This window comes from Myxozyma melibiosi (genome assembly GCF_037950935.1).
Source record: "Myxozyma melibiosi strain Phaff 52-87 chromosome Unknown BZA70scaffold_2, whole genome shotgun sequence".
Taxonomy (NCBI): Eukaryota; Fungi; Ascomycota; class Lipomycetes; order Lipomycetales; family Lipomycetaceae; genus Myxozyma; species Myxozyma melibiosi.
The window spans coordinates 1150218-1175957 of NW_027042916.1; the positions used below are offsets into that span (position 1 = coordinate 1150218).

Sequence of the window (25740 nt, forward strand, 5' to 3'; positions counted from 1 at the left end):
GATAAATAGAGAAATCTGCATGAATCAGTGGATGGCCCGTGAACGTTCTGGCTCTTATCGATGGACGAAGATGGATTCTGGAGTGGCGCCACGTGACGCAGTTGTGCGAGAATAGACCAAAGACACACTGTGAGTCAGAGTAAAACCCCCCGAGGATCGACAGCCGATTATGTCCGGATTGGGCAGGCCGTGACGTAATAGATGAGTCAGAGATGAGATAATCAGTAGGGTTTGGAAATAAGCATCAGACCCTGGGCGCAGGGACGCGGTCCAGCCGCGGCGAGGACGAGGAAGCGGATTAGCGTCCCGGGGCGGTGGAAGAGGACCGGTGCGGGCCGGCTGAGTGGTCACATATTCGGGGTTCTGGCCGGAAGAGAGATGGTGAAGAGGAGGAGGCGGAGGAGGCGGAGGAGGAGCCTGCAGGGTGGTTGGGCTATGCTGGATGCAGCAACGTAGACAGATCCGAGATCCTGAGAGACTTATTGAACTTCACCAGCACAGACAGAACGCGTTTCAGTTCGCGCACCGGTCAAGGAACCGCAGCACTGACGAGGAAGAGCGCGGTTAGTAATAGATTATCGCGAGAGAGGAAAGGAGACGTGGCTCGGAGTCCCGGCGGTGGCGGAAAAGCGACACGTGCGCGGAGACGATAGGTGTGTAGGAGATAGTTGTGATAATAGTAATAGTAGAATATAGATAGAATATAGAATAGAACATATAGTAGAATACAGATATAAGATAGAATATGTAGTTAATGGAATACAGAACAGAAAGAGCAGCGCCGGAAATCCAAAATAAAAATAAAAATAAATTTGAGATCGACGACGGTTTTGTTTAGTCGCTTTGGCTGCTTACGCGTCAACAGGAAATAGTTCTTGTATTTGGTTCTCTTGCTTTGTCTTTATATAGTAATAGTAGATACAATAGATATAACACAGTAATCTACACGTATCAACCAACACTAATTACCACTTATCATATACACACACCCCAATCCCACTCTTCCTCCTCTGCGCCTCGACATCGGCCTCGCCAAACTCTGAAAAAGACCGCATCACCGCCCGCTGCCACTTTTAATACACTTACGTACTCTCCCCCTTCCTTCTCTCTCTGTCTCTATATCTTCTGCTTCTTCTCTTGTTCTTCTCTTCATCTTCACCATCTCCCCCTTCTCCTCCTCCTCATCCCCTCTTATCTCTCTCCCCATGCGCTTCCTCACCGTCAGGCGGCTCCCGCGCTGCCTCACCGTCGCCTTCCTCTTCGCGACCCTCGCCTTCTCCATCACCGCCCTCCTCCACGCCATGCACCGCGCCGAACTCATCAACCATCCCTACCTCGACAAAGTATCCTCCTCCATCGGCCTAGACACCACCCCCTTCTCCCAATCCTCCTCCTCCTCAGACTCATCCTCCTCCTCCTCCTCCTCCTCCTCCTCCTCCTCATCAGACTCCGGATCCGTCTCCAAACCCCAAGCCGACCGCATCGTCATCCAGAGACCATCAGACCCCATCCGCATGCACGAAAACTCCATCGTCCAATTCGAACTCCCCGACGGCGCCGCCGGCTCTGACATCACCATCAAGCGCGAAAACGCGACCCTCGTCATGCTCGTCCGCAACTCCGAAGTCCACTCCGCGCGCTCCTCCATCCGCTACGTCGAAGACCGTTTCAACAAAAACTACCACTACCCCTGGCTCTTCCTCAACGACCGCCCGTTCTCCGCTGACTTTATCCGCATGACCAAAAACCTCGTCTCCGGCGTGCCTACCTACGCCCAGATCCCGCGCGAGGCCTGGTCCATGCCCGAATGGGTCGACAGACAGAAAGCGCGCGAGTGCATGCGCGAGATGGCCAGTAAAAACATCATTTACGGTGGCTCCGAGAGCTATCGGCACATGTGCAGATTCTTCTCTGGGTTCTTTTACCGCCACGAGATGATGCAAAAGTACGACTACTACTGGCGCGTCGAGCCCGATACCCAGCTCTACTGCGATATCGACTATGGTGAGTCTTTATCCTCTCCTCTCTCGTCTCCTCTTTCAGTTCACACATACTAACCCCCAGACCCCTTCAAATTCATGCGAGAAAACAAAAAGAAATACGGCTTCGTCATCAACCTCAAAGAATTCGCCTCCACAATCGAATCCCTCTGGCCGACCGTGCAGAACTTCTCGCGCGCGCACCCAGACTACATCCATCCCAACAACGCGCTCGACTTCATCGTCGACGACAACAAGAACCTCACCGAAGGAGGCTACAATCTCTGTCATTTCTGGTCAAATTTCGAGATTGCCGCGCTCGATTTCTGGCGCGGACAGGCTTACACTGATTTCTTTGAGACCCTCGACAAAACCGGCGGCTTTTTCTACGAGCGCTGGGGTGATGCCCCCGTGCACTCGATCGCCGCCTCGCTCTTCCTTGATAAGGAGGAAATCCACTGGTTCTACGACGTAGGATACCGACATCACCCGTTCACGCACTGCCCCGAACCCCGCAAGGAGTACCACGAAACCGGCAAGTGCTACTGCAACCCGACCCAGAACTTTGACCGCAACGGATACAGCTGTACGAGACAGTACCGTCGGATGCGTGGTGATTTGGGTGTGCAGAAATCAATCAACGAGATGATGGCCAGCAATGACCGTAAGCACGCTCATCTCACCGACCATCCGGAATAAGCTGGAGAAAAGTTGAAGATTTTGTTTTGATTAGAGGCGTTTATATCCAATCTTTCTAGATTTTGATTAAAAAGAGACTTTTGATCCTACCTGTGTACGCTTAGTTTTGTTTCTTTTATCTCTTGGTTGATCTTGATCTTGTTTTGATTCGTTTTGGTATTGGCTGGACAATAGATTACTATGTACATAACACAGACCACTTACAAACACTTTCACTATTCTATCTCCGTCGCTGCATGGCCTCGTACCTCTGCATGCTCTTCTTCTTTGCTTCATCGATAATACCCTCAAACCCCTCCTCTCCCTTCTTCTCCACCGTGTCCGCAACAACATACTTCAACATCTCCGCAATCAACCCGACGAAATTCTCCCTCCGCAGAATATTCTCCCGCTTCCACTCCTCCCGCTTCTCATTCTCCCGACTCAATCCCTCGACATCCCCCACCTCCGCCAACAACTCCCGCCGATCCGCGCACACCGCCAGCAAATTAAATCGCACCTCGCCCTCGGGGTACCTCCCAATACGACGATACAGCACCTCCGTCAGCTTATCAGGAAACTCGTCGTCCGAGCAGGCACCGTGCGTGATCGGGTACGGCTGTAGTCCGTCGAGTTCGTAGAGCGTGCCGTTGATGGGCACGTACGCGATGAAGTGGTAGAGGTCGTCGTCGTCTGTTGCTGCGCGCGGGGCCTGCGATTCGTCTACGAACGGCGTCGGGCGCGAGAACGAGTTGTGTGTCGTGCGGATCAGGTCTGAGTTGGAGATTGTCTCTCCGCGGAGCTATATACTGTCAGCCGTCTTCATATCCATATAGACCGCCAAAAACACAAAGAAAAAGATGCACACCTCGCCATCAAAACCGGTCGTAAAGTCCTTAAACTCACTCAACGCGCTCCCAAGCTTCACCTCCCCCCGATTCATCAGCACACTCAGGATCGCCTGCGTCGCGCACGCGTTCTGGATCTTCTGCCGGGCAAAGAAGATCTCGTACTCCGCGTCCGGCGCGTACTCGCCATCGACGGGCTTCCCGCCGTTGCCGTCCGCCTGCTGCGCAATCACGGACTGCGTCCATTTGAAGAGGAAGATGACGCCGTAGAGGGGCGCGAGGGCCGAGAGCGAGGAAGGGTCGAGCGAGAGGAGTTCGTCGAATTGGACTGATTTGACGCCGAGGGTCTCGATCAGTTCGGTGAAGACGCCCTGGGGGGGGTTAGCATGGCTGTTTAGTGATGGTATAAAGCATTGATAGAAGACATACAGCGTCGGATTCAATTGTATTCCAGCCTGAGGACGACATTGCTTGATGTTTGTGTATTCGCAGAGTGAACAGCGAGGAGACAGTTTGTGGGCGGAGGAGACCCCTGAACCACAAAACCTTCTTCCTCATCTCGACTCGCACTTCCACCTCTCTGCATCTTCCTCAGCAGCTCACCGCAGATGGACAAATCCTCCCTCGCGAAGTCAGCGGTTGCAAGAGCTGCTCTGGCTGCTGAACTGCTGCGGCCAAACTTATCAACACCGCCAGTCAGACCCGAGGCCCTGCGTGAGCTCCATTCCGCCATCGACGCTGCGATATATCAATGCTCGCCCGGTAATATTCAGGTATCTACCCTCTTCTTCTCTCATTTCATTGCCACCGCTGATCCAGTCTTGTAGCGAGCGCGCAGGATAGTTATCCAAACCATGGCGTCGACACCCGCGCGCATCACTGCCCTCGGCAAATACCTCTGCTCGCTCTCGCCCACCACCCGCACCCGCCACGCCCGCACATACATCCTCTACCTCCTCAGCGACATCCTGCACCACTCGCGCTCCTCCGACACTTTCAAATCCGGCATGATGCCATTCCTCCCGCTTCTGGTCGCACACGCGTGGAGTTATCACCGCACGCGCGCCGCGGTCGAGGATCTCGTCGCGCTCTGGGAGGAGACCGGGTATTTCCACTCTCTCTACGCAGAGAGTCTGATCGACCAGGCCACGATCGAGCAGCTACTTCTTCCATCTTCTTCTTCTGCTACTGCGATCAGCAGCCACCATCGCGACGTCGCGCTCGACAGTTCCGCGCAGCAGACCGCGGAAGCAGAGGCGGTTCCTGCCGTGCTTGGCGACGAAGCAGCTGCCTACTACGATCTCCCCGCGTCCACGATGCTCGACTTTGTAAACCCCTCCGATCCCATCATTCCGCCGGACAAGATCGGTCCGGTAAAATTACATCTCGATCCCAGCGGCACGAAGTTCCCACAGCACGTGCTCGACGCGGTAGATCGGTTCTATAGGGCGCTGGAGCGCAGTAATGGCAGGTTTCGCGAGCCGGACGAGGACGCGAGCGATGGTGGTGACGAGGAGGATGAGTTTATGTACGAAGGCTGGACGATCAAGTTTTACGACCAGATCAAACAGGAGAGTGAACGCGTTGCCCGCGCGCGCGAAGAACGACAGGCCAGAGGACGACGGGGCAGACTGTCGCCCTACAACGCCAACGACGACGACAGCAGACGGTCGCGATCTTACTCTCCATACACCCCTCGCAGCGCAAGTCGTAGCAGGTCCAGGTCTCCCAGTCCACGACTCGCATCCCGCTTCCACGACCACGAGAGGGTCGACAATATCAGATCTGACGATCACGAAGCGCCCCAGCAGTTCTACCATCAGTTCTACCATCCTCCATCAGCACCAACCATTCCTCCTCCTCCTCCGCCGAACTTCCTCCCGCCACCATCGCAGAATCCTCCGTGGATGCGACGATGATCAATTGATATAATTAGAACAGATAAAACGAATGATAGACAAAAGCACGGCAGTAGATGCAGCACCAGGATAATCCGATGCGGCTGAGACTGAGCCGCTCGACTATTCTGGGTACGTTCGTCCGGAGCTTCATCTTTGCCGAGGAACAACGGTTCGCAACGCGCGTACTCGTCGTGAAGAAGATCCCCGGCGAATTTTACTCCACCAACACCCCAGAAATCCGCGTAATCTGCATATCCATCTCATACTCCGTCGAAAGGACCAATGCGTTTCGCGCTTCCGAGTCTCTCGTTCGGGCTGTTTGACTCGGCAGAGCCCGCGGCGCCGGCAAAGAGCAGTATCGCATCCCCTGTCGCCTATATCCTCCGCGCGCATCCTCCTCACGCGCTCTGATCCGCATTTTCGCATACTAACCATCGACTTGTCTACAGAACTCCCCGGCGGGTTTGACGCCTCAGAAGATGAGCTTCCTTCGCTTCCGACGTCCTCTCGACCGCCGTCAGTCGTGCCGAGCCAGCCAAATAGCAGCGTGGTCTCGTCCTCGACCGATCCGCTCAGCAGACACATTCTCAAGCGCACCGGCACCGAACTCAACGTCGGCGGAGGCAGCAGCAGTAATGGTGGTGGAGGTGGACCCGGCGGGGTAGTCAGCGAGTTCTCACGTATGGCATCCTTCACACCCGGCGACGACCGCGTTGCGCTCTCGCGACCCCAGTCGAACGTCTCCCGCCGCATGTCGCGGCAAGAAACAAACAGCAAAGACAAACCTCCCTCGCTGCCATCGATCCTCTCGACCTCCTCCCGAGGCCAGCATAAACGACACGTCTCGTTCTTCTCGCGCTTCCGAAAAGCCCACGGCAATTCGAACAGCGCGTCCGACTCCGGCTCGGGCTCCGGATCCGAAGACGACCAGGGCGGTCGGCACCAGTCTATACGCCGAGCGGAGGGAAACAATGCTACGCTGTTTTCCTCGACAGCCACAGAGTACTACGTGCCTCAAACCCCCGAGCCTCCGCGGTACATCCGCGTGCGCGCGCATGCGAAGATGACCAAAGACTTTGACCGGCTCTTTCTCGCGCAGGAACTCCACCGCAAACCAGGCCAGACCATGCCCAACACCCCCGCGACGCCGAATTTCCCCGCCGACCAAATGGAAGTGCACCCGGCATACTCGGGCTCGCATTCAAATCTCGCGTCGGTCGCAAACGCATCGACAAGTTCGCTCGCGCTGCCGCAGCATAAGCGCGGCGCGATCTGGACGCTCAAGTTCTCAAAGAATGGAAAGTACCTAGCGGCTGGAGGCGAGGACCGCATCGTTCGCGTATGGAGCGTGATTTCGACGCCTGCCGAGCGCGCGCAGTGCGAGCAAGAACAGGAAGATTCGTCGTCCGCGGACGAAGGGTCAAACATCCACCGATCCCGGCGGCATCACAGAAAACAGCACCAGCGCCTCAACGCACCCTTATTCCTCCCGTTCCCCACGCGCGAGTTTGCCGGCCACGCCGGCGACGTGCTCGATCTGTCGTGGAGCAAGAACGATTTCCTGCTCTCGTCGTCTATGGACAAGACTGTTCGGCTGTGGCACGTCTCGCGACAAGAATGCCTCTGCTGCTTTCAACACGAAGATTTTGTGACTTCCATCGCCTTCCACCCGTCCGACGACCGCTTCTTCCTCTCCGGGTCGCTTGATTCTGAACTCAGACTCTGGAGCATCCCGGACAAAACCGTCGTCTACCGCGCCGAATTACCCGACCTCATCACCGCCGTCGCGTTCTCGTCCGATGGCCAGACCGCTATCGCAGGCTGCTTTACTGGTCTCTGTCTATTCTACGAAACAGTCGGCCTGCGCTACCACACGCGCATGCACGTCCGTTCCTCGCACGGCAAGAACTCAAAGGGCTCCAAAATCACCGGCATCAGCCACCTCGAAAAAGCACCAGAATCTGTCTCCTCCGACGCGAAGTTGCTGATCACTTCCAACGACTCGCGCATTCGGTTGTATAATATGCGCGATAAGTCGCTCGAGGCGAAGTTGAAGGGAAACGAGAACTTGTGCTCGCAGATCCGGGCTACTTCGTCTGAGGACGGACGGTATGTGATTTGTGGTAGCGAGGACGATCGCGTTTACATTTGGGATATGCAGGCCAAGACGCAGAATCCCTCAAAACACCCCTACGAATACTTTACAGGTACCACTCCCTCTTTATTCTTCTTTCTCTGCAACCTACTAACAGCACTTCAGCACACAATCATGTAGTGACAGACGCCGTATTCGCCCCCTCGACCACAATCGAACTCCTAAGCCAATCAGGCGACCCAATCTTCGACACCTGCACCCCCCCACCCGTCCGGCTCTCGCTCCCGGAAGACGACGCGACGACAGGCACTGGCCGATACCCGCCCCCGAACCCTGCCAGCCGCCATCCGAACGGGAACATCATCGTCTCAGCAGACCAGTACGGCACGATCAAAGTCTTCCGGCAGGACTGCGCCTACGAAAAGCGTAAAGAAAACGAGGCGTTCGCCGCGACGTTGAGCAAAACCAGCAGTCCCGCACACTCGATCGCGTCGCACTCGCTCCGTCGACCGGAAGGTGGCAGCCTCTACACCCCCTCGCCACTGAACCACAGCAGTTACGCCGGCCGCGGCAGCTCCAGCAACGGACGAAGCCAGTCCACGCGTATCTCGATCGACTCTCCCTCGCGAGGCTCAGAGCGCAGCGTCGAACGTCACCGCAGTATGCTCTCCGGCACGCTGTCATCCCGCGCCAGTCGAAGTCTGTCGCGCCTCGGCCGGTCCAAGAAACGCAACTCGCTGCTCTCGTCGACATCCCCTCCTCCGCCGCGCGAAGACGCCCGGAGAAGCAAAGCCGATCTCAACCACTCCATCGACAGAAACCTTCTCCACGTTGGCGACGCGACCACCTCCACCCGCGGCACCCCGACCTCCTCCAACCGCGAGAGCTTCTCGCTCCCGGTCTCCTCCGACTCGGACGACGACGCCGACCGCAGCCTCTCCGTCTCGCACACGGGCAACTCGTCTACTTTCTTCTCCGACGACGCCGACACCGAGGACTTTGACCGCGCGTCCGATATCGAGGAGTCGGCTGAGCTGCGGTGTCCAAAGTGCCAGGGCACGAACTTCAAGGCGTCAATCACGGTTAGGAAGGAGACGAGACTTGTGTGTAGTAATTGCGGAAGTCTTGTTGTTTAAGATATGTTGTATGCATCTGATGTTTAATTTTTTGGATATGAAGAGTGTGGGGAAGGATGTAATATAGTTTCGGTTGTAGCATGACAAGCTCGCGTCATGCACCAAAGACATTTCTTAATACTAGACTTGCTTATTTTCTATCTTAAGCGGAGCGGGAATCATTTCACGACGTTTTCCATTACGTTAAATCACAATGAGACAAAAAAAGAGCCAAAACATACAAGGACTGACTATGTCACAAAAAAAACCAAGATAAAAAACCAAAAACCAAAAACAAAGAACCAAGAAAAGAATCACAAAACAGCACAAGGGTCACACACACTATGGGATCGTTCACAAACATGACAAGACGCCAGCACAAGGAGCCATAAAACAAGAGATAAAAATATACAGTCGAAAGAGAGAGGGAAAAGAAAGAGGGGAAGCAGGGAAGCTGCTCGAGTCACGACGCTTGAGGGTATTGATCGATCGATGATGCTTTTGGTGGGACCGACAGGGATACAAAAATCATAAACAAGAAACAAGGCAACAAGGCTTAGACATAGGTCGTATCCCGACCGCTCTCGTTCTTGTAAGTAGTAGAAGGACGAGCCCGCTCACGCTCCATGATGCGCTTCCAGTTGAAGGTGACGGTCTCTCTCCAGCCGCCAGCGATAGGGGCGGCATCGACGCGGTGAGGAAGCGGGTGCTCGACATCGCGGACAAGGAGAGAGAGCAAGAAAGCAAAGGCGCTGAAAGCAATGCTGAGCTTGTAGATGTACTGGAAGGCAGGGGCGTACGCGGCCGCGACGGATCGGATGCCGACGTCGAACTGGGCGGGGGTGAGAGCAAGCACTCCGGCGTTCTCGTAGTCGCCATAGACAAGGGACTCGATGGTCTCCTCGAGGCCGATGAAGCTGACGCCTGCCTGAGTCATGGGGATCAGGATGACGTTAGAGACGGCAGCGTTGACGCGCTTGACAAGGAACCAGTTGTACAAGGTCGAGCCGACCGCACCACCAATGTTCTTCGACATGAACATGAGTCCCGTGGCGACGCCGATATGACGAGATCCCACATGGGCCTGCACCAAGAAGGTGCCGATCCAGAACGAGGCAGAGGCGAACGAGCCAACAAGGGCAACAAGGACTGTCGACGAGGTGGACGAGGTGGTGGTGATGGTGGCCAGGCACGAGTTGCAGACGCAGAGTAAGGCGACGTAGAACGAGAACTGGTGGTTTCTGAACTTGGCGTAGTGCGCGATGACACCGGCGACGAGAGGGGCGATGCACATTGGGAGCGTGTAAGCGGTGTTGTACCATCCGTTCTTGATGAGGTCGGGCGAGAAGATACCTCGGGTGGCGGTCGACCAGTAGTTGTTGGTGCAGACGTCGGACATGGACTGGAAGAAGATGGCCAAGAAGATCATGCTGACGCCGCGCCAGTCGGCAAACATGGGGGCGTAGAACATCGGGTAGGTGAAGCGCTTGCTGAAGAGGAAGGTCCAGAGGCCAACAAGGATCAAGAGGCCGAAGCCGATGAGAACAAGGCAGAGCGTGACGGCCGAGTTCCAAGCAAACTGCTGGCCACCCATGGAGACTCCCAGACCGAAGAGGCAGATTCCAGAGAAGTAGGCGGCCGCGCTCAAGACGTCAAACTTGAGAAGCGAGCGGACGATGCCCATCTCTCTGAAGGGGCGCTTGGGAATGGGGTTATAGAAGAGAAAGACCAGGACGGTGGAAATCCAGAAGAAGATGAAGGGGATCCAGAAGCAGAAGCGCCAGGATGACTCCTGGGTGAGCGAGTGGCCGATGATGGGAGCAAAGCCAATGGCAGGGAGCAGGGAGAGCTGGAACAAGCCGATGGCCAGAGGACGCCAGGAAACGGGGACGATCTCAGAGAGCGCGGCATAGACCATCATGTGCATGCCAGCGCCGGTGCCGAGAGCGACACCGCCGACGATGCAGGTGTTCATGTTGGGAGCGCCGGCGGCGAGACCGGTTCCGAGAAGACCGCCAAAGTTGCCGATGAGCAGGAGGTAGCGCGAGCCGAAGACATCGGTGAGGGCCCCGGCGATGGGGGCGACGAAGGCAAGGAGACCGAACTGGCCGAGGAGGATGAAGGTGTAGGTGCTCTGGGGACCGAGACGGTAGTTAATTTCCGCGAGGAGGAAGCTGGAGCTGTAGACGGCGAAGAGCGAGCCAAAGACGGTGAACCAGGCGGCCTGAGAGTGAGAGTGAGTTAGATGCAGTAGAGAAAAAGAAAGAGAAAAGAAGACATACGACATAGGTGAGGAGGATTTCCTTGCTGAAGACGAAAGGCTTGTCGGCGACGTAGGTGTCTCTGGTGGTCTGACCTTCGATTAGGTCTACACGTTCTTTTCCTTGGACGGCGGAAGGGGCGGTGCTGGAGCCGCCCTCGTCGTAGTCGATGTTTTCGACGCGACGGTCGGAAGATTTTGGTTCTGCCATGAGAAGTCGGGGAAGGGAGGATAGAGAGAGCTAGGAGGAGGATGGGGATGGGGGAAGAAGAGGAAGAGGAGGAGGAGGAGGTAGAGGTTCTTTAAGGCTACAAGGCTACAAGACATTGTTTAGTCAGAGAGACAAGTGCGGGGTCGAAAGCAGCGGAGGAGGAGGAAGAAGGTTGAGAGCCTGAAAGCATGTGCTCTTCCGCCGTCGAGTCCTTGTTCGTTTACGTCGGCTCCGTTCTGCTTCGGGTCGCAGCCGCATAGGCTTAGGGTTGGCTCGCCCCTTGTGCGCCGCGCCGATCACTGGAGTTTTGTACGTCAGCTGCCCGCTGTTCTTGTCTTTGTTTCTTGTTTCTTGTCTGCGAAGGGCTATTGCAGCGGAGTTGCTCAGGATGTTATAGCTGCTACTTCTTCTACTCTGCTTCACGTGGATATCGTCTTCTCGGTCTGCCCGCAGTGGCGTCGTGCGGGGCGACTTGCACAAGATTATATTAAACCCAAGAAGTAAACACATCTGCGAAAACTTAATTTTGTACGGCGTCTTTTCTTTTTCCCTGCTTCTTCTTCTTCCCTCCTTGTTCTTTCTCTACTGCGCTTGCCAATATCGTAAAGAGATCGTGTCATCGTCTTGTTATAATCATCACAGTCTCAACAAGGGGACAAAGAGAGAGCAAGAAGTATCGCTGAGCGCGTGACCTTTGCAGAGCCAAGAACCTTGACCGTCCCGTCGACCAACGCTGCAGTTCTCCGAAGAGCGATACTCCTTGCTGCCTTGTTGCCTCTTATACTGCTACTACTAACACCAGGTCTCTTAGTCAGATCCCGGACACGGAATCTAGAAATTCCGAAAAATCCCCACCGTTTTGGGACCCGTTGCAGACCGATCCAAATGACGTAATTTTTTATTCTGTCTCGAGCCCTTGTTTCTTTGACGAAGGCCTTTGGTGTCTGTCAATTGAGACACAAGTGTGCAGTGCATAGTATACGCAGCGAGTATCACTACACCATCTCCTCACATTCAACAACATATCAACAGCACCACCGCGTCTACGCTGCCTCTATCGTCAGCGTAAGCATCGTCAGCGTATAACCTCAGTGCTTGGGTGCCCACGCCCGCCAGCCGTGCTCTGTCGGTGCGGCGCCCCGCCAAATTGAACACCACAATAGGCCTTAAAAACTCTATTTTCTTATTTTCTCTTTCGCGACTCTTTCGGCTCCACACGTGCAAGAAGCTCCTCTTTGGCCTGCTCACCTACCACCCAGCTTACCTCTGTCTTTGCTATCCTGTGGTGTATAACTGCAGATACAACTGATACTGTCTGTATCTTGATCACTGCTGCTGCATTTTGCGTGATGGGCCTCACTGCCGTATCTACCGACATGTGCTGCACCTCGTGTCTCGGCTCTTGAACCTTGGCCCTCGTGCGGGGACTCATGCTCGTGAAAATCACCACCTCCTACGAGGGCAAAAAATCTCTATCCTCTATACGCCATAAAACTGTCTACATCCCCACCTAATCCACCCCAGCATTCTAAATCAGATTAATGACCCTGCCTACAGATGAGATCTTTCTCATTACCTTTGTCCGACGTACGAGTGGGACGATGAGATATAGCATATCGTCTGACAATGATCATCTCTCACTAGCTATCAGAGACGTGCGATAAGATACTCACTCCCGAAACGCGGTATTAATATCATCATACTAAGCCAGCAGACACCTAGCAATCACTTCCGCTCTTTCGCCAGCATAGAACACCTCCTGTTGTTGCTATCACCACCTCAGACCTATCAGATTAAATTATCTCCCTTTATAAACCCGCCGTCTGCTAGATACTCTGCCCAACCAAGCGTTCCCCTCTTGCTCTCTAGTTGTAGTCTTGTAAGCAGTCTCGTATTCGGCTAACTGTTGTTTTATCACCTTATCTCTTCTAGCGAGCCATATTCTTTCTAGACCTCTATCGATCTACAAAACCTCTAATACTCAACCGACTGTAGCTCATACATATCATATCAGACATCTTCTTACTCACGCTGATCACGGTGCAGCTCTCGACCGCGCGAAGATCTCTCATTTGTAAATCCTAAACAGCTCATAAACGGGTCTCCTAGAATAGATGGCATCGTGCCACTCTATTATCTAGATCTGCACCGGCTACCAACACGTTTGTCGGAGCTTCCGATGCGTTAGCTTTTGATTCGGATCTTATAGAGGCCATGACTTTGTGATTGGCGTTGGGCACGAAGTGAGTAATCCAGCAGCGTAGATCTATGCATTTTCTTGATAGACCGTGTGATCATTAGTGAACAAGAGACAAATTTGATATAAAGATCAAGATATAACCTATTTACTGTTTTTAAAACCAGAAAACCAAACCACTAATCGAAGCTCGATGCGCAGAACAAGAAGTGGCAAGAAGCACCCCCAAGCCAACCCTCCTCAACCCCATAGTATCCATTTTCGGCAATTCCCAAATCAGCAGTAAACACAAATAGACTACTCTAGCCACTGCCATTTCAGTAGTTCTGCACCTTAAGTTACGATTATTGCAGTAAAGCTGCACTGCAACTGATCCAAGGCATCTCGCTACTTTGTACGTATTCTTTTGATGTTGTAGTATCATATCCCGCTGCCATCAGTTACGTCCAGAATGGAGCTTGAATATGCTTAGTTCCGGCTTACGAGCTACTTGACAGCGAAAGCACTTTTGGCGCCGCTAGTTCTGCACAAGCTAGTCACCAGTACAATTATCAGACTGACTCCTACACTCATCGAACTACATCCAAAATAGATAGCTTACAAGAAACAGACCCTGAACACATCCTCCATCAAATTATTATCAATTGCACCCCAGCACATAATATTCTCATCTTCGGCGACCCACTATTAACTACCGCGCCGATGACCCACACAAAAACCTACAGAGACCGAAGACAGACCCAGGGTTTGCCTTCGTGTCTCAACTTTGCCACCGGATCCACTTTTTAGAATCCTGGAACGAACAGCAAAAAGATTTTTTCTTGATAAAATTATGTCCTATCTGCTTCACGTAGATAGTCAGCTGTGTTTAGATAAGTTAACAGAAATGAATTTGATACTATATATGAAATACAAATAAACCTGTATCACTGTATATTCAAGTGTCCAGCAAATACAACAAACAAACGAGCCTAAACCAATCAATGAAACTAAACTCCGTGATGCTACTACTCGTCGCTCATAAACTCATTCAACCACTTATTCCGCGCAATCAGACTTCTAGCCTTCTTGCCGAAAATCCACAACGGGATGGTCATGAGACACACAACAAGGAAAAGCATTCCGAGAATACAGAAAACAAACAAAACGCCGTCGTCCAAGATCCAGTCGTTGATAAAGTAGGTGAGGCCAAAGGTTAGCAAGTTGCGCAGGTTGATGGCCACAAAAGCTTCCTCGGAAAGCTTAGGATGCGAGTCCATAACGTATCCAAACACGCATCCACTCGCAAACGAAAGCGACATATTTGCAAGACCGTAGGTCAACACAGGCCCAGTCCAGTGGGTTTGATAATGTACAGCGGCTCCAAAGCCAAAGAATCCGGCAGCACCGATGATCATGACCGGGATGATCAGCACAAGACGGAACTCGGACTCGTAGATTCCCTTGTTTTTCTTTGCCAGATGCAAACAGATATAATCGTTCAGAGGACCAGAGATAGCCTCACCAATGATCACGAGAACCAACGGAGAGAGACCAATCAGTCCAGTCTGCGAGATGCTAAAGTTGTAAGGCTCGATAGTGAAGATACTAGCGTTGACGACACTGAACGCGACAATCCAGGTGACGGTGGTACCGTACATCAGGAACGCCCACAGAACAGCAGGGTAAGAGAAGATGATAAGAGTACGAGCAGCAATGCGCGGCAGCGACGCCTTGGAGTATCTACCAGTGTAGACCCGCAGACTCTGCCAGTAAGTGTGCTTCTTGTACTGCTTCATGCGCTCCTCAACAGGGACAGCCTCGGCCTCGAGACGAGACTCGTCGGCCTTCTCGATGTGCTCGCCATGGAGCTTCTCCTCCTGCAACTCCGTCTCGAGCGTGTAGTCAATCTCCTTGCGGTTGTAGGTAGTCTCGGGTACAAAGAAGACGACGGCAAACATCAGCACACCAAAGATGATTGCACAGAACCAGAAAGTCCACTTCCAGGTGAGATCTTCAATGATGTAACCACTGACCAAGCTACCGCCAGAGATACCACAGAGCAAGAACAAATTCCAGACGGCTACTCGGGTTCCCTTCTCGTGCACAAAGTACATGTCGTTGAGAGTACACTGCACGAGAACTTCATACGGAGCCATTCCAAATCCGGAAAAGATACGGCTGCCGAGAAGCGAGTTGAACGACGTCGAGGCTCCGCCCCAGACACTGCTGGCGAACATAACGGCGATAGCAAAGATGTACATTGGGCGCTTGCCGTACATTTTTGCGAGCGGGTTGAGGACGATGAGCGAGAGACCGATAGTGAGTGTGAGCCATGACGTGGTCTGGGAGAGTTTGTTGACAGAGACGTCGAGATCAGCAGCAATCTCAACGAAACCGGGAGACATCATAGGGCCGAAGGCCCCGACGACAGCGGCAGACATGCCGACGATGAAGAGGATTCCGTCCTTCTTCCATTGCGGCCACTAAATAGAATATTAAAAAGCTGTCAGCTGCTGAGGTATCTGGAAATGAGGTAGAGACAACATACGTTGAGAGGATCATTTGGATCATCAGACGGCTGGGGCACGAGAATGATATGGGAGTGGCGGCCCTTGCCATGCTTCAACATGCCCGGGGGAAGATGTGCGTACAAAACTGCGGCATCAGCCTGGTCATTGAGGTTGGCTAAATAACAGGTTAGCACCGCTTGACAGAAGCAGCTGCTAGATATATGGGAAGTAACTTACCAGTTCCCGGGATGTCCTCGAGCAAGGTGTCTTCTAAGATTCCGAAAGGCATGACTGCTATCTATAAGTGATGTACAGACAACAAGACGAGATTTTTAGCAAGCTTGCATTCTGAGAAAACCGGCCGGCCATTATTGCTTTATAGTCTGGCATCCCAGAAAGAGGAGGTTTGACGCAAACCCTACGCAGTCCGGGGAAGAGCGCGGGTTGGTGCGGGGAAGCGGTGGACCCGAGCCGCAGGGGTTGTACATATTTTGAGTTGAATGCCGGGAGAAGTGTAGCACCGGACAGCTGGGTCAGGTTCCCCGCACTCAGCCCACCGGAGACCCCGAGAGAGCTTATTTGAGGTAGCCCGTAGCCCTACGCGTCTGCCTTTGCAGCCTCTGCGCTTGTCTGGAAGCAGCAAAGAATCAGACAAAATATTAAAAAGACAGAAAATAAATAATCTCATCCAGCAGAAATGTCATTCGTGGCAGGTTCATCCACCGGAGTCTCTGTTATCGTCGTCGGCGCGGGGTTTGCGGGCTTGACCGCAGCCATCGAGTGCGTCCGCCACGGGCACAAGGTCACCCTCCTCGAGTCCTTCCCCGAGGTCAAAGCTCTTGGAGACATCATCTCCTTTGGCGCTAACGCCGGGCGCATCTTCAAGCGCTGGGAGGGCGTCGAGGAGAAGCTCGACAAGATCTGTCTCAACACAAAGGGTATCCACTTCAAGACCTACCTCGGCGAGGAAGTTTACTACCAGGAATGGACCCCTGAAGAAACTTTTGGCAAACCATTCAACGGCCACCGTGGCGAAATACACGAGATCGTCTACGAATACGCGCAAAAGGTTGGCGTTGACATCAAGCTCGGCCACCGCGTGACCGGCTACTTTGAGACCGACTCTGAAGCCGGCGTCATTGCAAACGGCGAGCGGTTTACTGCCGACGCGGTTTTCGCCGCCGACGGGGTGCGCTCAAAGGGCAGAGAGATCGTCTTGGGCTATGACGATAAGCCAAAGTCTTCTGGCTATGCTATTTTCCGCACGTGGTTCCCGTCCGACAAGCTTGCTGAGAACCCCCTGACCAAGTTCATGTGCGAGAATGGTGATAACCACTGTGCATGGCTCGGCCCTGACATTCACTTCATTGCCGCCACTATCAAGGGTGCTCAAGACTTCAGCTGGGTCTGCACTCATAAGGTGTGTTTGATTAATTATGAGTTTGTATATCGTACAGTTGTATTGACAGAAACAGGACGATGCCGACATCGAGGAAAGCTGGCAAACTCCAGGGAAGCTTGAGGACGCCCTGAAAGTCGTCGAGGGCTGGGATCCCGCTGTTATCGAGATCGTCAAGGCCACTCCTCCGGAGACCCTTGTTGACTGGAAGCTAGTCTACCGCGACCCTCTGCCGACTTGGATTTCACCCCACGCCCGCATTGCGCTCATCGGCGACGCTGCGCACCCGTTCCTACCGACGTCCATCCAGGGTGCAAGTCAAGCTATGGAAGACGGTGCCACTCTAGCTGTATGCCTTGAGTTGTCCGGAAAAAGCAAGGTCCCAGAGGCAATTCGGGCATACGAGAAGATCCGCTACGAGCGTGTGCGGATGGCTCAAAAGACCGGTGAGTCCACGAGAGAGAAATGGCACAAGGCTGACTTTGCAAACTTGAAAGAGAAGCCAGATACTATCAAGCTGCAGAGAGGTGAATGGCTTTTGGGTCACGATGCTGAAACACATGCTTATGAGGTCTACGACGGGACTGTTGCTGCTCTCTCTTCATAAGCATAAAAGAGGGTTTGAAATGAATATCGAGCCGACCGGGCCGAAAGCAGGGTTGCGACTGGCTTTGATTCGCAAAAACCCTACAAAACCTAAATGAAACAAACTATTTAATTTCTCACAAATGAAACCTTAAGTATGCAATAAAGGCTTCCGCATCCACTTATTTTACTTGATTGTAGTTAGGATATCAGAAACTAATAGATATTCCGCATGTTCGCTTATCAAGGCACTTTAACACTGAGTTATTATTTATTGTGAAATTTCCGCTTGTTTAACTTATATTATTATTGTTTTATATTCTCAAGACAAAAGTAAAAATCATCAGCATTCCGCGCCCCTCCACAGCGGCATAATAGAATCTCTCAACATGATTTTCTCTCCCTCGACGATTTACAGCTTCGAATCGCTCAACTTCTCCGTAATCTTCTTAACATCAGCAGGGCTAGATGTCTGTCTGTCATCATCAGCGAGGAGCTCCCATCCCTGGTTACGGTACTTGGCAGGCCAGATTCCAGATCTTCCAGGGGCCAAGATACCCTTGGGGTCCAAAGTATCCTTCAGAACCTCATGGAACTTCATGAGAGCCTGGTTGTTCCAGCTGTAAGTCTGAGCGACCTGGTCAGCAAGCAAGATGTGGGTTCGGTACTCGCCGTATCCGACCTTGGCGCACTCGTCAATCATCTCGCGCATGCAGGCCATTGCTCGCTGCTTCTCGTCCTCGTCGTTGCGATCGTAGACAAGGTTGGCAATGTAGTGCATCTCACGGGTGTTGATGCAGTAGGTCGGGAACATGTCAAAGCCGTACTTCTGGTGAATCTTGAGCACGATTTCGTAAATTGTACGGGCATCCTCCTTCTTAGTGGGAGAAATGGGAGCAAAGAACAAGTGACCGGCGTTGGGCTTCCAGTTAAGCCAGTCGAGCTCACGAATCTCAGGCACACCCGAGCAGACGCTGACTCGGGAGTGCAGGTAGTGATCGGGGGGAACGTCCTCGGGGAAGATAAACTTAGCACCCTGGATCTTTCCGAACTCAACCTTGCAGATCTTGAGAGTGTCTGCGATCTGCTCCTTGGTACCGTAGACGGTTCCGTAGAATACCCAGGCGCAGTCACCGCAGGGCATCTTCGAGGCATGCTCGCGGATGACCTCGCGGGGCATGCGGCCCGTGCCCTTCCAGAAGGCAGATCGGGGCTTGCCAGTAACTGCGAGCTCCTGGATAACGTTACGCAGCTGGGGCACGTTTCCAAGGATCTTCTTGACCATCAGAGGGCGGATGACTTCGACAATGTCACCAAAGTCGTCGTCACGGGGGAAGGTGACCATGAAGGTCTGGTGCTCAGTCTCGGGCATGAGCCACATTCCGAGCTTGGTGACAATACCAAAGTTGGACTGGGTGAAGATTCCATCGTAGTAAGGGCCGAAACCGTACTGGAAGGACTGCCAGGTTGGGCTGTCGGTGTTGTCGGGACCAGGGAGACCGCCCATACCAGTGCGGATGACCTCACCAGTAGGCAGAACGACCTCCATACCGCAGTGGTTGGCAAAGTGGTCACCGTAGAGGGTGTAACCGACACCGCGGTCGACGGTGTTACCGATGACGGAGCCGCCGCCAAGGTCTGGGGGGTCGATCCACATAGGCAGGCCAGACTTCTTGACCTCGTCGTAGAGCTTGTAGTAAGTCACACCAGGCTCGACAAGGCAGGAGTAGTTCTCGCCATCGAGCTTGAGAACCTTGTTCATGCGGCGTCCGAGATCGACGACGACACTGCCACGGACACGCGGGGCGGCACCACCGTAGCCAAGGTTGCGGCCGATGGAGATGGGGAAGATCGGGATCTCGTACTGGTTGGCCCACTTGACGACAGCGGAGACCTCCTCGGTAGAGCCAGGGTAGCAGGCCGCGGAGGAGACAGAGTCGGTAGCAGGGAGAAGATGGTAGGCGTCGTGCGTGTTGCTAAGGGTTGGTTAGAAGAGTGATGAGGAGATAGTTAAAGTAGATCAGGAAACGTACGGGTGCTCGATGTACCAGCCATCCTTAAGAGGCTTATCGTTGATCTCGACGTTGCTGGCACCCAAAATACGGGAAAGAGCGGCCATAGCAGAGTTGAACTTGTCTCTGGTGGTGTAGGGCGGGAGCACGGGGAGCTCTTCATCACGGACGACGGTGTCGGGAGCGGTCTTCTGTGACATGAGACGCTCCTTCGCAGCATGGGCGCGGTCGAGGAGGTTTGAAGGAATTCCGGAGTAGAACTCCTCCATCACGGGCGGTGCAGGCACAGAGGGAGCCATGGTGGATGATGCTGATGATTGATTGCAGTTGAGGGAGAGGATGGTAGAGAAGGTGATGGAGGTAGGAACGGGCGAGGAGGAGGATATAAAAGGACGAGAAGGAAGCTCATGACTGCGCGGAAAGAGACACTTAAAAGCAATAAACTGATGATAAACAGTCGAGATCGCGGTTCCGGTTTGGGAGCAGAGCAGAAAGCGGGGAGCGTCCGCGGGGCAACGGATTGACCGACAAGCTTTGGCGCGGCGCTGGGTGTTTAGGGCTGCTGACATCAGCGCGCCATCCCCAGATTTCCCCAGAGTCCCGTGCTTGCTACCCCACAAGCAACAAACAAAGCAGCTGGCTTTGCGGGCGCCAGACGTGCCTGTTCGTGGGCTTTTTCCGGCCGCGGAAAGCGCAGAAGAACAGGGCAACAGAAGGCGACCCCGCACAAAGACAAGTAGTCAATATCGAAATTAATCACCAGCAGCAGCACGCCAACGTAAGCGACTTGCTGTGCACGGCACCGGGGTCTGTGGAAAGCGTCGAGAAGCAGCCCAGTGCCCCTGACTAAGCGTCCCAGGGCACATGACGCAGCGCCCAGAGAAGCTTCCGCCCACAACCCCGCTTAAGACTCACAAAACCAAATCTAAATTGACACTGAAAACGCTCCTCTTTCCTCGCTGCTGCAGCAGAAACATCGCAGACCGGCTGAAAATGTTGTGCCGCTGCAAAAAGTAGGCTGCTCTTCCGCCCTCTTCCGCTCCTGTTCTCTCTCTCTCGCAATCAACTCAGTTTCTCCGTGTCTTGTCTGGCCCCGCAATATCCTTTCTAAACAATGCATTCCGATGAAGACCAGGAAAAGTGGACAGCCAGCACTTCCGCCCCGGCCGACTCCCAGCAACGGGCCCGTCGCAGATCCGTGGCCAGCGGCGACCGCGTCCCCAGAGCCTGTGACAATTGTAAATCCCCCATCGTGCTCTCTCTCTCTCTCTCTGTCTCGTTCCACTTTTATTAACAATCTATCACCTCCATATCAGGCTCAAAGTCAAAGTCAAAGTGCCTCCTGAAGCCAGAGTCCTCCTCCTGCGAGAACTGCAACTTCCTCAACGTCCCATGCACCTTTGCCCGTGAAGTCAGAAAACGGGGGCCACCAAAGGGCTACGCCCTCGCACTCGAAAACAGGCTCTCGTCTCTCGAGGATCTCATGGGCGAGCTTAGAGGCGACCGGGGGAGCGTCCCCGCCCCCCACCGGGCTAAAAAACGCGCTCTCTCTACCGACGATACCTCCAGTGAATCCATCTCAAACCACAGCATCACTCCCCCCACTTCCAATGTCGCTACCTCAACTACCACCACCGCAACAACAACGTTTGCTTCTGCGCCTGATCTAGCATCTACCCCTTCAGAAAATCAAAAGACAATCGTCGGCCACCTATCAATCGACGAGAACCTGACCATGCGCTATCATGGACCTACCTCCGGTCTCCACCTCATGACCTTCTCAAAGATCTACTCGAGTCCATTCTGGCACTTTCCGAATCCCGGATTCTGGCCGAGAACCAAAAAGATGATTGTCCGCACCGAGGAAGAAATCGTCAAGGCTGCTGATGAAACAATGGGTGGTGTACTGCCGAATCTGGAAATGCAAGACAAACTACTAGAGTGAGCTCTCCCCTCGTTATATTTATAGCCTTTGACGGCTACTAACTGTCTATAGTGCCTACTGGACAAACATCCATCCATGCTTCCCCGTCATACACAAATCGTTCTTCCTCTCGCAACTCGCCAACGATCGACTTGGTCTAGCACGGTCCGGTACATCCGCTCTCGAACAAATCAAGCGACGGATACCCCAAGTATTTTTACTCTCTATATTCGCCCTTGCGGCTCGATTTGTCGAGCATGATTCGGATCCAGAGACAGGCTACAGCGACCCGGGCGACCCATATGCTTCCAAAGCCGAGTATCTGCTCGCACAGCATAAGCAGAGCTCAATCAACATCTGCATGGCATCTCTGCTCATGGGCTATCGTGAACTTGGAACCGGCGGCTCGATAAGCTGGACCTACATTGGAAACGCAGTACGAATGGCCCAGGATCTGGGTCTGCATCGGGACCCGTCTGTCTGGAAAACTATCCTGCCGTTTACAAACATGAGCGATGATGAGATGCAGATCCGCAGACTAGTCTGGTGGGGTGTCTATACTGCTGACCAGTACATCTCTGCCTGGCAAGGACGGCCGTGTGGGATCCACAAGTCCGATTTCGACACCGAGCTTCCAAAAGAGTGGCCGGTAGACGACGAATCAGCAAAGTGTTTTCTTAACGTCATCAAGTTGTCACAAATTCAAAATGATATTCACCAAGCCTTCTATGCCGTATCATGTCCCGATACTGACGAGGGAGAGCGTCTGACCGTGCTGGACCGCCGGCTATCTGAATGGGAGCATGAGCTTCCCGATCAACTCAAGATAATGGGTGACCCAGACAAGAAGATCTCTGTCCCCGTCGCATCTATGCACGCTCAATTCTGGACGTGCAAGATTCTTCTGCATCGTCCGTTTGTCAAACCGACTAAAGGAATGGAGATCAGCTCGTCTCACCTGGTTGCTACCTCGGCCGCGATCGCAATCTCAAACATTGCACACAAGGTCTGCTCAGACCACGGCTCGAGACCGTCGACTCCGTTCATGAACTACTACTGCTTTACGGCAACGATCATGCACATCTTCAATCGCCGAAATTTCCCGTTGCTGTTCTCTGAACTATCGCTGACTCAGTGTGCGAATGATTTAAAGTCTATGGCAACAGTATGGCCGTCAGCGCGACGAACTCTTCAGATCATCTTCAACATGGGTCAGGCTACTTCAGCAGGTTTCGGCGCTGCAACGCAAAATTCGGAAACCAACAAAACCAACACGACTACGGAAAACGGCAAGACAAACTATAGCACAACCACTCCGCTAGCAAGCAGCACCAACGAAGCGACAATCGGCACAGAAGGAGCAAGTGCTCAGACTTACGGCCAAGGGGCGATGTTTGAAAATCTGGGGTTCTCAGCCGAGCAGGCTGCCGAAACGATAAAAAATCTGATGGGCGAGGAGTTTTCTGGGTTGCCGGACCTCTGGGATTTCACCGCTGATCTTGCGTATCCGTTCGATGAGACAAAGCCATTTAATTATTCGTCGGGGTTTTAGTAATCACAATATGTTTTTCAATGTGCTGTATAGCAGATTTATAGAGTAGATAGAGGGTATAGAGGTGGGGTTGAATGAATGAATTGAATGAAGTATGATAGATGATAAAGGTCCTTTTATTGCCTACGGAAAGATAAACACTAAATAATATGACACGCGGAACCCCTCAGTTACTGGGAGTGAAGTGAATTAAAACACTCAAGCAAGCTTCAATCTCTTGAGCAGCTGAGCGCGATGCCACCAACTTCGGATTCTGTAAAGACATAATTTGTTAGTATATGAAAGTCTCGTATGCAATATAATTAAGTGATAAGTACCTCTTGCCGTAGATGTAAAACGGGATACTCAAAATAAGCGAGGTGAACAGGGCGATTCCTCCGAGCACGTCAAAAACAACGTCGGGTCCGGCAGAAGCAACCCAGTTGTTGAAGAAATATGAAAAGCCGTAAAACAGGAAATTTTTCAAAGACATGGCAGCAATGACAATCTCGACCGATAGATCTCGGTAAGCGTCAATCATGTAATTACTCGCAGTGATGGCCATGGACGTCGATCCGGCACACACAAAGCCAAACATGACGGCGGCGACGATGGCGGAGAGCTTGTCGCGGTACGCGTTACCGTAGCCAAAGCAGCCGATAGTGAGACAGGCGGAGCCGATGGCGACTCCGAGCGGTAGCTTGAATTCGGGCTCGAACACGCCTCTGTTTTTCCGGGAGATCCAGAGAGTCATTGGATCGTTCACAAAGAAGAAGAAGAGAGATGCTAAGAAACCGCCGATGAAGGGTCCTGCAGCGAGATAGCCGAGATGCTCGGCGTCCATGTTGTATGGCTCGACTCCATAGAGCTGAGCCATGGCATAGTTGATGTTCACAATCCAAGCGAGAGGAATTGACATCGCAAGGACAATCTAGATAGAATAATGTTAGCAAAAAGTCAAACAAGAACTTTGGGGGAGGTAGAATTACCCAGATAACACTTGGGTTAGAAAGAACCGCAAATGGACGCACGACAAGGCGCAAGATATTCTCGTTAGATACGCGTCCATGGTAAGGCTTGATCGTCTGCAGATAGTTCTTCTTCTGTGGGATTGTCGTTGCGTCGAGCGCTTTTTCAGTTTGCTCGCTCTCAGGCTTATCCGGATTTTCGACATGTGCAGCGCCAATTTTTTCGATATCGTCGTATAGTTCCTCGCCGGCGACATCGATATCAAACTTTGCGTCTCGGACATAAGTTGTCTCGGTGCTGAAGAAGATCATCAGAATAGCCTGAATAGCAACAAAGATGACGTCGATGTAGAATAGCCAGCGCCAGCCTAGTCGGGTGGTAATTGGTCCGGCAATGACAGAGGTGAAAAGATTCACACCGCCAAAGCAGAAATTGAAGACAGCGAGCCGGAGACCACGTTCGTGCAAACAGTAGAGATCACCGATGACGGAGATGACGATACTCTCGTAAGCAACGTTTCCGAGACCCTGAACGATACGGCCAGCCAGAAGAACATTGTATGTGTTTGCGGTGCAGCAAATGATTGTACCAATTAGACCGAAGAGAGATGCAGCAATGAACTGGGGACGCTTTCCAAAGACTCTGGAAAGCGCAGAAACGAAAGGACCGGCGGCGCCGATGACAAGGAGCTGGTAGCCAGTCAAGAAGGCAACGTCGGTGATGGTAACGTTGAGTTCATTGGCAATAACAAGGGTTCCGGCGGAGAGAATAGGACCACAGACACCGACGTTGATGACGTAGCCGAGAGAGTGGATCGCAAACAGGCAGTCTCTGCGGAGCAGGGACCAGTTCTGGGTAGATGTTAGCTGCCGCAGTCAGAGAACAGATTCAAAATAGAGGCTACACACCAAAGGATCATTGGGATCGTCAGAAGGCTGGGGAATGAGAATGATATGGCTGTTTTTGCCAGTGGCATGCTTCAAGTGAGCAGCAGATTCTTCCGAGATGTTTGAGATGTTTACGCCCTCGCTGTTGAGGACACCGTCGTCAAGGAGCGATGTCCCGGGCACATGGGCCAACTTGTTGTCTTCAAGAATACCAAAGGCCATATTGAAACAAGAAGATAGAGATAGAGATGGAGACGGCTATGGCGACCGTCAACAGTGCTGATGACAGAGCGAACTTATATTTGGCGGCAGCAGGCGCGACCAGCAGCATCGTGCGCGCGGGGTAAATGGAATTGATATTTTATTATTCACAATTCTACTTATTTTTACTAAAACTTGCGAGAGAAGCCATCACTTCGCCACTGCAGGGAAGACAGTGCACGGCAGAGACGACTTATTGGTGGGGGATCATCCTCCAGCGGAGGATAATTGTTGACAATGGCGAGCCGCACCCTGACAGGCGATTAGCAGAAAATGCGGGGGAGCCGTGACTTGAACTTAAAGCTGCACGGCTGCCGGGATTCAGGGACACCGGCGAGGCTGAGAAAGGCCGCGGGGAAACCATTTCTGGTCACGTTCAGACCGCTGCGCAGCCTC

General features: G+C 52.9%; 10 protein-coding genes across 10 annotated transcripts; 5 read left to right on the forward strand and 5 right to left on the reverse strand.

The window, feature by feature from the left end:
- Positions 1 to 784: 784 nt before the first annotated feature.
- BZA70DRAFT_294313 (alpha-1,2-mannosyltransferase-like protein) lies at positions 785 to 2887 on the forward strand. The gene is made up of 2 exons (XM_064914439.1): positions 785 to 2004; positions 2065 to 2887. Exons 1-2 carry the CDS (start codon positions 1206 to 1208, stop codon positions 2676 to 2678), a joined length of 1413 nt encoding a protein of 470 aa, XP_064769987.1. The 5' UTR covers positions 785 to 1205; the 3' UTR covers positions 2679 to 2887.
- Positions 2888 to 4008, reverse strand: BZA70DRAFT_275423 (ubiquitin carboxyl-terminal hydrolase). Its single transcript, XM_064912153.1, has 3 exons — positions 3935 to 4008; positions 3526 to 3876; positions 2888 to 3459 (listed from the first exon to the last, which is right to left on the reverse strand). Exons 1-3 carry the CDS (start codon positions 3971 to 3973, stop codon positions 2899 to 2901), a joined length of 951 nt encoding a protein of 316 aa, XP_064769988.1. The 5' UTR covers positions 3974 to 4008; the 3' UTR covers positions 2888 to 2898.
- BZA70DRAFT_275425 (uncharacterized protein) lies at positions 3987 to 5525 on the forward strand. The gene is made up of 2 exons (XM_064912154.1): positions 3987 to 4278; positions 4333 to 5525. The coding sequence occupies exons 1-2, from the start codon at positions 4114 to 4116 to the stop codon at positions 5422 to 5424; spliced, it is 1257 nt and encodes a 418-aa protein (XP_064769989.1). The 5' UTR covers positions 3987 to 4113; the 3' UTR covers positions 5425 to 5525.
- Positions 5526 to 8850, forward strand: BZA70DRAFT_275427 (WD40-repeat-containing domain protein). The gene is made up of 3 exons (XM_064912155.1): positions 5526 to 5761; positions 5856 to 7613; positions 7667 to 8850. Exons 1-3 carry the CDS (start codon positions 5689 to 5691, stop codon positions 8635 to 8637), a joined length of 2802 nt encoding a protein of 933 aa, XP_064769990.1. The 5' UTR covers positions 5526 to 5688; the 3' UTR covers positions 8638 to 8850.
- Positions 8851 to 8904: 54 nt separating this feature from the next.
- Positions 8905 to 11262, reverse strand: BZA70DRAFT_119790 (major facilitator superfamily domain-containing protein). The gene is made up of 2 exons (XM_064909489.1): positions 10899 to 11262; positions 8905 to 10840 (listed from the first exon to the last, which is right to left on the reverse strand). The coding sequence occupies exons 1-2, from the start codon at positions 11085 to 11087 to the stop codon at positions 9173 to 9175; spliced, it is 1857 nt and encodes a 618-aa protein (XP_064769991.1). The 5' UTR covers positions 11088 to 11262; the 3' UTR covers positions 8905 to 9172.
- Positions 11263 to 14133: 2871 nt separating this feature from the next.
- BZA70DRAFT_255663 (serine/threonine kinase 16) lies at positions 14134 to 16152 on the reverse strand. The gene is made up of 3 exons (XM_064910785.1): positions 16014 to 16152; positions 15815 to 15951; positions 14134 to 15749 (listed from the first exon to the last, which is right to left on the reverse strand). The coding sequence occupies exons 1-3, from the start codon at positions 16063 to 16065 to the stop codon at positions 14292 to 14294; spliced, it is 1647 nt and encodes a 548-aa protein (XP_064769992.1). The 5' UTR covers positions 16066 to 16152; the 3' UTR covers positions 14134 to 14291.
- Positions 16153 to 16366: 214 nt separating this feature from the next.
- BZA70DRAFT_306366 (putative monooxygenase) lies at positions 16367 to 18023 on the forward strand. The gene is made up of 3 exons (XM_064914804.1): positions 16367 to 17196; positions 17252 to 17915; positions 18009 to 18023. The coding sequence occupies exons 1-2, from the start codon at positions 16474 to 16476 to the stop codon at positions 17780 to 17782; spliced, it is 1254 nt and encodes a 417-aa protein (XP_064769993.1). The 5' UTR covers positions 16367 to 16473; the 3' UTR covers positions 17783 to 17915; positions 18009 to 18023.
- Positions 18024 to 20687, reverse strand: BZA70DRAFT_275434 (glycolate oxidase). Its single transcript, XM_064912156.1, has 2 exons — positions 19794 to 20687; positions 18024 to 19736 (listed from the first exon to the last, which is right to left on the reverse strand). The coding sequence occupies exons 1-2, from the start codon at positions 20339 to 20341 to the stop codon at positions 18173 to 18175; spliced, it is 2112 nt and encodes a 703-aa protein (XP_064769994.1). The 5' UTR covers positions 20342 to 20687; the 3' UTR covers positions 18024 to 18172.
- A 49-nt stretch (positions 20688 to 20736) lies between these two features.
- On the forward strand, positions 20737 to 23356 carry BZA70DRAFT_275436 (putative nitrogen assimilation transcription factor nit-4). Its single transcript, XM_064912157.1, has 3 exons — positions 20737 to 21010; positions 21089 to 21713; positions 21769 to 23356. The coding sequence occupies exons 1-3, from the start codon at positions 20887 to 20889 to the stop codon at positions 23246 to 23248; spliced, it is 2229 nt and encodes a 742-aa protein (XP_064769995.1). The 5' UTR covers positions 20737 to 20886; the 3' UTR covers positions 23249 to 23356.
- On the reverse strand, positions 23348 to 25386 carry BZA70DRAFT_120092 (major facilitator superfamily domain-containing protein). The gene is made up of 4 exons (XM_064909494.1): positions 25105 to 25386; positions 24217 to 25047; positions 23566 to 24158; positions 23348 to 23501 (listed from the first exon to the last, which is right to left on the reverse strand). Exons 1-4 carry the CDS (start codon positions 25303 to 25305, stop codon positions 23447 to 23449), a joined length of 1680 nt encoding a protein of 559 aa, XP_064769996.1. The 5' UTR covers positions 25306 to 25386; the 3' UTR covers positions 23348 to 23446.
- Between the last annotated feature and the right edge of the window lie 354 nt (positions 25387 to 25740).